The sequence below is a fragment of the Sitodiplosis mosellana genome, unplaced genomic scaffold, assembly GCF_009176505.1.
Source record: "Sitodiplosis mosellana isolate CC-2019 unplaced genomic scaffold, AAFC_SMos_1.0 Smas_scaffold_6226, whole genome shotgun sequence".
NCBI classification, from domain to species: Eukaryota; Metazoa; Arthropoda; class Insecta; order Diptera; family Cecidomyiidae; genus Sitodiplosis; species Sitodiplosis mosellana.
The window spans coordinates 14,212,298-14,221,865 of NW_022601467.1; the positions used below are offsets into that span (position 1 = coordinate 14,212,298).

The window sequence follows — 9,568 nt, forward strand, 5'->3', positions numbered from 1 at the left end:
ACAGAATTACGTTTCATTATTCCGCTTGCCCATTCATATATTCTTTTTGAACATTCTATGGCTTTTATTTAATTTTGGTCAAATAAAAATATACAAAATCGAGACTAAAATTTCATCGGAAATGCGGTCTAATGATCCTTTAATATCAATCATCACTAACCGTAGTATCCATACCCACGGCCATAGCCACCGTAACCTATGAATTAAAAATAACAACAAATTATTACATTTAATAATTGAAAAAATTTAAATACAATGAGTCGGAAAAATCATTATTTCACTGAACATATGAAACAAACGATTCCAAGCAATTATGTTTCAATGTTGAACGATTTGAACTTGTCTAGGGAGTTTCTAAATGTTTATTTTATTTTCGTTCTAAATTTTGAAAATAAACAATATTATGTTAGGTTTTACCGTATCCGCCATATCCACCGTATCCACCGTATCCGCCATATCCACCGTGATGATGATGATGATGCCGATGGTGATGATAACCTAGGTCAATGTAAAATCAATTAGCACAAACCTTGTCACGACAAATACGTTGCTACGATTTGTAATAGCTGCATCATTTACATAAATTCAACTTCAGAATTTAACGGTTAAATGAAATTATGAGTCTCAGATACAGATAAAATCAAAGATTCTTCACACTATTCTACACTTGCGACATGAGAAATCGATTGATTTCATCATTCCATGGAAAATTTTCTTCTCTTCTTTAGCATTCTACCAATATCAAGTTGATAAATCTTATTCGAAATGGTAAACAAACATGTAAATTCAGATAGTCATATCGTTTTCATGCTCATAAAATTCATATTTTTGATGAAAAATTCATTTCAATTTTCGTTTTTAGCGCATTTTTATGCATGTTGTGTGAGTTGAATGTATTCGAAAAGAGAGTAATAAATAAAAATCGAATTGCATTTTTCATATGGGGTCAACTTATTTGAATTATATATGTGTTGAAAATAGGTTGTGGACGTTTCGATGAACGATTGAATAATCTGATGTTGGTCTAACACTGATTCCCATGAAAAGTATCAATATTGAAATATACACTTTGCAAAGATAATCACATAATAGAAAACATGTTTAAAAAATGAGAAGAATGCACGCAACTCAATAGAAGAACCTAAACATTTGACGAACAAAAGACAAATCTACGATTCAATCTGTATTTAATATCATTATATTCATTCTCGCAAACGGCGCACATATTTTGTATTGATTCAATTTGATTTACCTCGTCCATAGCCTCCGTATCCATAACCGCTACCGTATCCATAACCGCCAAATGGTGATCCAAATCCAATAATTAATTGTGCATTGGCTGTTTCGGCTGTACTTAAGTCATCACCCTCCAATTCTTCAACTTGGTCGAGCTGCTCGGCTTCGGGCTGTTTGACGTCAGGCGATGTGATGACGGCACTTGAGCAAATTGCAACAAGGCACAAGAGGAAGAATGCAAACTGCAAAAATAACAGAAAATCATTATTACGGAATATTCCCACTAAATCTCATCACCACAAGTGAAAACAGCAAACACTTGACGATCACAACATGAACTGGTCGCAAAACAGTAAACACTTTATTTAGCGATGAAACAAAGATTTTTTTTTAACCTTAATCATGGTTGACTTTATCGATTAACACCTTTTCTACGCACGAAAATTGTGTTCTATCTGATCGTTGAAATCGCTGTGCATCAATAGCTCGATTTGCAAAGTCCTTTTATATGCCTCCATTTAATTCCGCATATCATTCATATTCATCTGATGCGGGAATTCACAAAAGTTCAATAAATTCTATGTGTTAGTAAGAGAGTAAGTGATATGTAAACAGAAAAAAAAGTTTTCAAGAATATTTAATAAAGTCGGTTGCTATTCATGAGATTCCCCATTTCACTACTCATCATCATCATAAATGATCAGCACAACTGAACGAACATCGATATATTCTGATGTCAATTACTATCGGTAAACTAAACGACCGCATGCAATAACGAGACGATTAAACGATGAGTCATTTGCACATTTTTATTTTCATTTCGAGTTTTTAATTTCATTTTACCATTCAAAAATAAAAATCAATCTTAAAAGTGTATTCAATTTTGACAATCAATTTATTTCGCCCGATATTGAAAAGAATACACACAAATAAAGAGAAAAAACATGGTTTGGTAATTATTAAAATAAACAAAGATTTTGTCGGCGTCGAGCGTTCCAAATTTTCGGTGAGAAGTGGACAGTAAGCGGACATCGACACACATTTGGTTGTTACTAAAACATGCACATCGCTTCATACATCGGCACAATAAGGTGCGATTTACGACATTGTTTGAAATCTTGTTTTTGTTTTTTTTTCTGTCGTCGCTCATTCAAAAGCATCTTCAAAACGCGTACAATACAATTTATTTGCGATGCGCACTTCTCTTCGTTAAATTCGCTTGACATTGAATACAACGCCAAGATTGATATATTTTTCTTTGGCACAGCTACACTTGAAGCACGTGGCTTGAGAAAGGGTAATGCATCATGGTTACATAGAATGACATTGTCGATTAAAAAAAATTCCAGCGAGATGATCGATTTATGTTTATTTTCACGGTTGGGTTTTTTTCACTCTTCAATTTCATCGTATTTTAAACACTTTAGGGTAATTCTGCTGTATCTATGACTCCACCTCAATTAGTACAAATTATGTAGCTAGCAGTTGACAGCAGAAAAAAAGATGTATTTGATATAATAATAGAACGTAATTATCAGAGTATTTGGGAATCCCGGACAAAAAAATGACATGACAAGTTGGATAAGTTGCGAGTGACTTTTATTTATTTCAATTTCATTACATTTCATCGTCAGCCGAAATTTTCTTTTTGTTATTGAGTTGAAATATTTCGATGAGTAATTTTCATTTTGAATCGGAAAAATTAGCGTTGTCACTAGCGGCCTCCGTAGCCACCATAGCTTCTTCCTCCTCCTATATAAAAAAAGATGGATGCGAAATGAATTTTAAAAAAAGTTCAAGTGTTTGATGTGAAAGGAGATGACGCATACCGAAACCACCGTAGCCACCATAGCCACCTGGAATAAGAAAGAAAATTGAAATGATTAGATTCAACACAAAATGTTCACAAAAATAATAAATTATTTTCATTAAATGGTGAATGTGATCATTTTGTAAATGGAATTTCATGTCACCTCCTCTACGTCCGCCTCCAAAGCCACCATACCCTCCATAGCCTCCTCCAAAGCTTCCTCCTCTACCTCCACCTTTTTGTTTGGAAAGAATAAGAAAAAAAAACAGATTTTGTTGCGCATTATTCTTCTTCTTCTTTTTCTTCAATATTGGAATACTTTTAAAAGTCACACAAGATCATTCAAAACTGGATTTACATTCAAAACGGTTTATGTTTTGTATTTTTGAGCAATATGTCGCAAGACACAAAATCAAAATAATTTAAACAGGTTATGCACTGTCTAAATGAATATCACTGTTAATTTGAAAACCCATGTAGACCACCGTGCAAACATCAAAGAGTCAACTCAAGAACCGTTTATCATTTCACAAAGAACCTCGAATCTCACTTCGTTATCACATTTAAAAATGTAATTTGAATTTCGAGTGTTCTTGTTTCGAGTATTTTTCTTACACAACACAAGTCAAAGCAACAGAACATTGATATTCCAATACATACCATATCCACCGTAACCATATTGTGGGTTTGCTGATTCAGCTACTTCAAGGTCTCTATCATTATGTACATTAGTACCATAGCCACCACCGTATCCTCCTTGTGGATTGGCTATACCATAGACACCAATTTGCGGATTTTCTGGTTCGACAGCATTCAGATCTTGAGCAGCAGCCGCATCTTCTTGTCCAATGACAATGGCGGGAACTAAACACAACACTAAAAATATCTTGAGAAAAAGTAGAACATCCGTTAGATATATCAATAAAATCAGACAAACATATGTTGGACATTTGTTCATTGGTAAATTTAATTTTTCCAATAACAGCACCAAATTTGGAATAGAGACAAAAAAATACATTAAACTTGAAAATTATATTTATATTGATATACTTTTAACATGTTTGCTGCGATGTGTACGTATCAAAGGATTGTTTTCGTCTGATGGAAATTGGCGTTTACACAGCGCATTTTAAATACTCATTAAAGTCGTCCATCAAGCGATCAGGTTTAGAATTTTTTTTCTTCTCAAATTTATTTATAGAATAACATCTGCGCATTTACGTTACATTTTACTCTTGATTATCCAGAAGATTCAGATCCAAAACCAAGAGTGATATTAAAATGAAAACCGCATAAGTTAAATAGATTACAGTAATTATTGAAATCATTTCATCCTTTAATCGCATGGCAAAATGAAGCTTAACCCGACGAACCACTAAATCGTAAAAGAAAAAAGAGCAACGCCGGTTTTTTTGTCTTGTTATATTTTTTGCACATATTCATGTCGGAAAAAGTTGCAGTCGTGTAGATAGTGTGATGCGCATTCGTTCGCAGTGTGGCGTAAGAAATTTCCAGGTAATGTCTCAAATTAGCGAATTAGCATTCTTATATATTTTAATTACCAGAGACATATATGCATTTATTGTTCTAGTAAATAAAGTCAACACAGAATTGATTATGGGATTCCCCCTCAGCCAAACACAGCTTACAACAAATATGCTACTTGAACAGGTTAGATGTCGTATAAAAATGTTGAAAGCAGTACAATTAAACTGTTCAAGATTTGATTTACAGGGGATGATCTTATCCGCTTGCCCGTCACAAAAAAATTCGTTTGAATGAAGTTTTTATGACTTTTCAATAAATTGATGAATCAATTTGAATTCTATGTTTGAAATGCACATAAAAAGATGAGCATTCATTTTAATTTGTTGCACCAAAGTATGAAGATTGCATCACGAGATAAATAAATGCTTTTCCAATTCCGTGATGAGTGCAATTTGAAGCATTCAAGGTGAATATGGCGTTAAAATTTAATTAAGAAATTATTAACAGGATTGTGGCTTCTGTCTGATCTGATTGATTGAATGTCTTTGAATGAGTTTGACATGATATGAATTACGTCAAAGTGTGTAAACTGTCTCTCATTCTCAAATTGTCCACTGCAAATCGAATGTGATGAGCTTCCCATATGTTCTAAAACCAAACCACAAGCGATTTCTCGATCAAGTCTCGTTCACCTTGAATGCATTGCACACTCACTTTATCTACATCGATTTTAACAACTGCCTCAATTACTGCACAACTCATTACGGGAAAAATTAAAATCAATCACCCCAACATTTCTGTTGCCGGTTCTGTCTACTGTAAACTTGAATAAAGTGTAATAGCGGTTTCGTTGCCAAACAACTAGTAATTTATATATTTTTAGTATTGATAATAAAAGTGAAAATTTATTTCAATGCACCGTTCGACAAATTTCAACTTTTTTTCTCGCACAAGGGAAATTCCGATGGCGTTTGTTAGAGGACCTCAAAACAACCAATTCTACATCATTAGTTTGTTCGAAACCACGTCTAGATTTTTTTTTATCGATTTCGGTAGTTCTTCTGGGAACCTGAAAAATCAGCGGAATTTTCTTACACTCAAAACATCGTTTTTGCACATTTCTTGGCTGGTATTTATTGAAAATGATTGAAACGATTGAAACTACAATAATACATTGAATTCAACCTATCTGGTGAGAGCTATGAGGCAAAATGTCGAGAAAATGGTCTATTTTTCCAGTTTTTCGACCAAAGCTCGAGCAGTATACATTTTTTTCACTTACTGTGTTCGGCAATATTGTAGCCAGAGTATAGCTGAGCAATACTCCTGAACATATTAACTCGAAAATTCAACATCCAATCCACTTTATTGGCTCAAAATCACTTTTCGCTATAAAACGGTATTTTTGTGCATTTTCGAAGTCCTGAAACTTCTCAACTGCTTAAAATAGAGCAATACTGCCTGAAAAAACTTTTTAGTACTCCTCAAGAAATTTTCAGGCCAAGTACTAAAAAGTACTAAAAGTGTACTAAAAAGTACTAAATTGTTTTAAACACTTTGGATGCCTCCGGTCAACTCTGGGTGATGAAAAACTCTACTAACTGGTGTTAAATACTCCGTTTTGGACCGTAGTAAACATTTGTGACCGGTACTTAGTTGAAAAATTGAAATTTAAATCGAAAAGGTCATGGTCCGAAGATGTTACAATTTAATGGATTATGCTGGTCATTTTTTGATTGAAACTTCAATTTTCCGGATAAGTACCAAACACTAGTGTTTACTACGGTCAAAAAGGGAGTATTTAACACGAGTTAGTATAGTTTTTCATCACCCAGAGTTGACCGGAGCCATCAAAAAAAAAAACAAAGTTTAAAACAATTTAGTACTTTTTAGTACACTTTTAGTACTTTTTAGTACTTTTTAGTACTTGGCCTGAAAATTTCTTGAGGAGTACTAAAAAGTTTCTTCAGACACTATTGCTCTATTTTAAGCAGTTGAGAAGTTTCAGGACTTCGAAAATGCACAAAAATACCGTTTTATAGCGAAAAGTGATTTTGAGCCAATAAAGTGGATTGGATGTTGATTTTTCGAGTTAATATGTTCAGGAGTATTGCTCAGCTATACTCTGGCTACAATATTGCCGAACACAGTAAGTGAAAAAAATGTATACTGTTCGAGCTTTGGTCGAAAAACTGGAAAAATAGACTATTTTCTCGACATTTTGCCTCATAGCTCTCACCAGATAGGTTGAATTCAATGTATTATTGTAGTTTCAATCGTTTTAATCATTTTCAATAAATACCAGCCAAGAAATGTGCAAAAAACGATGTTTTGAGTGTAAGAAAATTCCGCTGATTTTTCAGGTTCCCAGAAGAACTACCGAAATCGATAAAAAAAAAATCTAGACGTGGTTCCGGACATTCTAATGATGCAGAAGTGTTTGTTTTGAGGTCCTCTAACAAACGCCATTGGAATTTCTCTTGTGCGAAAACATGTGTTGTACGGTGATGTCTTTCTGGCGATTTTATGTTTCATGTAATTAACTATAACTGTCGCTGTATGGCGTTTTAGCGTCGATATTCATCTTACTCATGAAAAAAGCACCACCACCTATGGATTTCATCTTATTTAAAAAGCGATCCCTGTGATTAATGACGTCGTTGAGTTGAATGACATTTTGATAATTTATTACAAATTAAATAATACGCATTCAAGTCAGTGGAAGAATTAACAAAGTTTTATTCAATTCATCGCATGTTTAAATCAATGACGAACAATTTTAACAACTGAAATCAATCAAATTTGAAGTCATTCATGGTTTTCTCGTCCGTTTTCATCACGTACAATGAATCGACCACTGAATGGAAAAGGAGCCGTATTGCTGTAGCACAAAGAAAATACTGAATCTAATGGAATGAAAGAGCAATTTCACACTAATTTAAATTGAATTCAACTTATTCGATTGATGGAAAAAATTAAATTTTGTGAAAAAAAATAAACATCCTGCCGAATATACCGAGAATCAATGCCAAAGCCTTATTGGAACGCAGGCAATGGGCCAATAAAATGACGATGCATATCAATACAAATGTGAGATAAACTATATTGACCAAAATCCATAATATAGCCCAGCCATAATCTCGCTAATTTGAATGGAAACACAAAAAAAAACAATTCGCTCCGCTCTGCGTTCTTGAGTTTTTAGTTACTCAATCTATTTTGTTGTTTCACAACAAACTATTTTTTGACGCACTACATGAAATGTATTTCATCAAAGTAACTTCGAAGTAATATATTTATTTGCAAAATGAATTACAAGATCTTGGTTTTATTTCTTTTTTGAAATATACTGCCTTTGGTTTAAATTAAATAAATAAGGTTAAATACAATTTCGTCTATAAAAAATGACAAAACCGTCTAAAATAAAAACAATTTCGTCTAATGAAAAATTGTTACTTTTTTTTACAAAACCGTCTAAAAAAGTGACAAAATCATCTATAATTCTGACAATTTTTTTTATGACAAAATCGTTGTGGAAATTGACAAAATCGTCTATATTCAAAGACACAAATAATCCCAACGAAGGATTTAATTCAGCTATCAAAAGAGTACACACCGTTAGATGTTTCTACACATCAGTACAATTGTCCAAGTTGGATTGGCAAAAAGGTGTTGAATTTGCAACAGATCCTGGAACGAAGAGAAGAATCTTCAAAAGCGACAACGGTGTCTTCTATGTGATTTCGTGCCAAGGAAGCAAAGAAGATCGAATAAGTGCAGTCGAACAAGCAATTTTCATCCATGAAAATGTAGAGAGCATCACCGATTTTGACATTTATATCGATCAAGTACACCAACGTGTGTATAAAGTTGTTTTACTTGTTGATTGGAAACGTTCTACATGTTCTTGTCCTTTCTTTATGAAAAATGTAACATGTAAACACATCGTAGGGATAGCTCTCCTATGTAAGCAAACAGGAGTTCCGGCCGATTGCAACCCGCAAGTATTGGCAAAGAAGCCACCTCGTGGGCGGCCAAAGAAATCCGCACCAGCCCTCCAGCGTATGTAGCAGTCAATTTGTATTGTGATAGAAAAAGCAATTGATCGAAATTCGTTTCTTTATAGAAGTAATAATAAGAATTAAGTTCTGTGCTCCATTCACTGAGTGTCAGTCGAGCAAAAATGGGGAATTGATATTTTGAACAAACATTTTCTTATAAAAATACAATTATACGAATTTGTAATAATAGAAACGATTTTGAAGCAAAAAAATATATCACAAAAATAAATAAGGTGGTGTTTTTTCTAATTAAAGAAATATTTTGTGTCCATTTTTATAGCACATTTGTTAAGAAAAAAGCTTGCCTTGTGAATTTAGATGATTTTGTCATTTTTGATACGCGTTTTGTCCATAGACGTTTTTGGAGGTTTTTAGATGTTTTTGTCATTTTTTCGGACATTGTGAATATAGACGATTTTGTCAATTTCCACAACGATTTTGTCATAAAAAAAATTGTCAAAATTATAGATGATTTTGTCATGTTTTTGAAAAAAAATAGACGATTTTGTTACATTTTTAGATGGTTTTGTCATAGACGTTTTTGTCATTTCATTAGACGATTTTGTCAATTTTATAGACGTTTTTGTAAGCAGCCAATAAAAAATACGAGCATAAAATTCAAATTCACCATAATTTGTTTCAACACTTAAAAAGTATCTAGAAAAAAAAGCAGATTAGTAGCTCTACATTTCATGTAGTGCTAAAAATGTAAAAATAGTCCATTTTTGAAGTAAAGTCTACTAAATCGTATCAATTTGATTGATTCAATTGGAACTACCTTAATTGTCACTAAAGTGGCACTTGCTTTGGTATAGCACAAAAATGGTGTAATGAGTTTGGTGAAAAATGTTCGAATGAGCTCAGATTCATCATCTCCTCCTGCAAACGTCCACACAATAAAATTGACCAACAGTGAAGTTGATCCCAAAAAATCAAGCACACCGATCAATAAACCAACATCGTGTAGATCAAA

At 33.2% G+C, this 9,568-nt stretch overlaps 2 protein-coding genes across 2 annotated transcripts; both read right to left on the bottom strand.

Moving 5' to 3' along the window:
* Nucleotides 1–35: 35 nt before the first annotated feature.
* LOC129578054 (keratin-associated protein 19-2-like) lies at nucleotides 36–1,789 on the bottom strand. The gene is made up of 4 exons (XM_055466114.1): nucleotides 1,632–1,789; nucleotides 1,253–1,478; nucleotides 418–498; nucleotides 36–196 (listed from the first exon to the last, which is right to left on the bottom strand). The coding sequence occupies exons 1-4, from the start codon at nucleotides 1,638–1,640 to the stop codon at nucleotides 156–158; spliced, it is 357 nt and encodes a 118-aa protein (XP_055322089.1). The 5' UTR covers nucleotides 1,641–1,789; the 3' UTR covers nucleotides 36–155.
* A 1,024-nt stretch (nucleotides 1,790–2,813) lies between these two features.
* On the bottom strand, nucleotides 2,814–4,255 carry LOC129578076 (uncharacterized). The gene is made up of 5 exons (XM_055466159.1): nucleotides 4,097–4,255; nucleotides 3,707–3,932; nucleotides 3,210–3,281; nucleotides 3,066–3,092; nucleotides 2,814–2,988 (listed from the first exon to the last, which is right to left on the bottom strand). The coding sequence occupies exons 1-5, from the start codon at nucleotides 4,103–4,105 to the stop codon at nucleotides 2,951–2,953; spliced, it is 372 nt and encodes a 123-aa protein (XP_055322134.1). The 5' UTR covers nucleotides 4,106–4,255; the 3' UTR covers nucleotides 2,814–2,950.
* Between the last annotated feature and the right edge of the window lie 5,313 nt (nucleotides 4,256–9,568).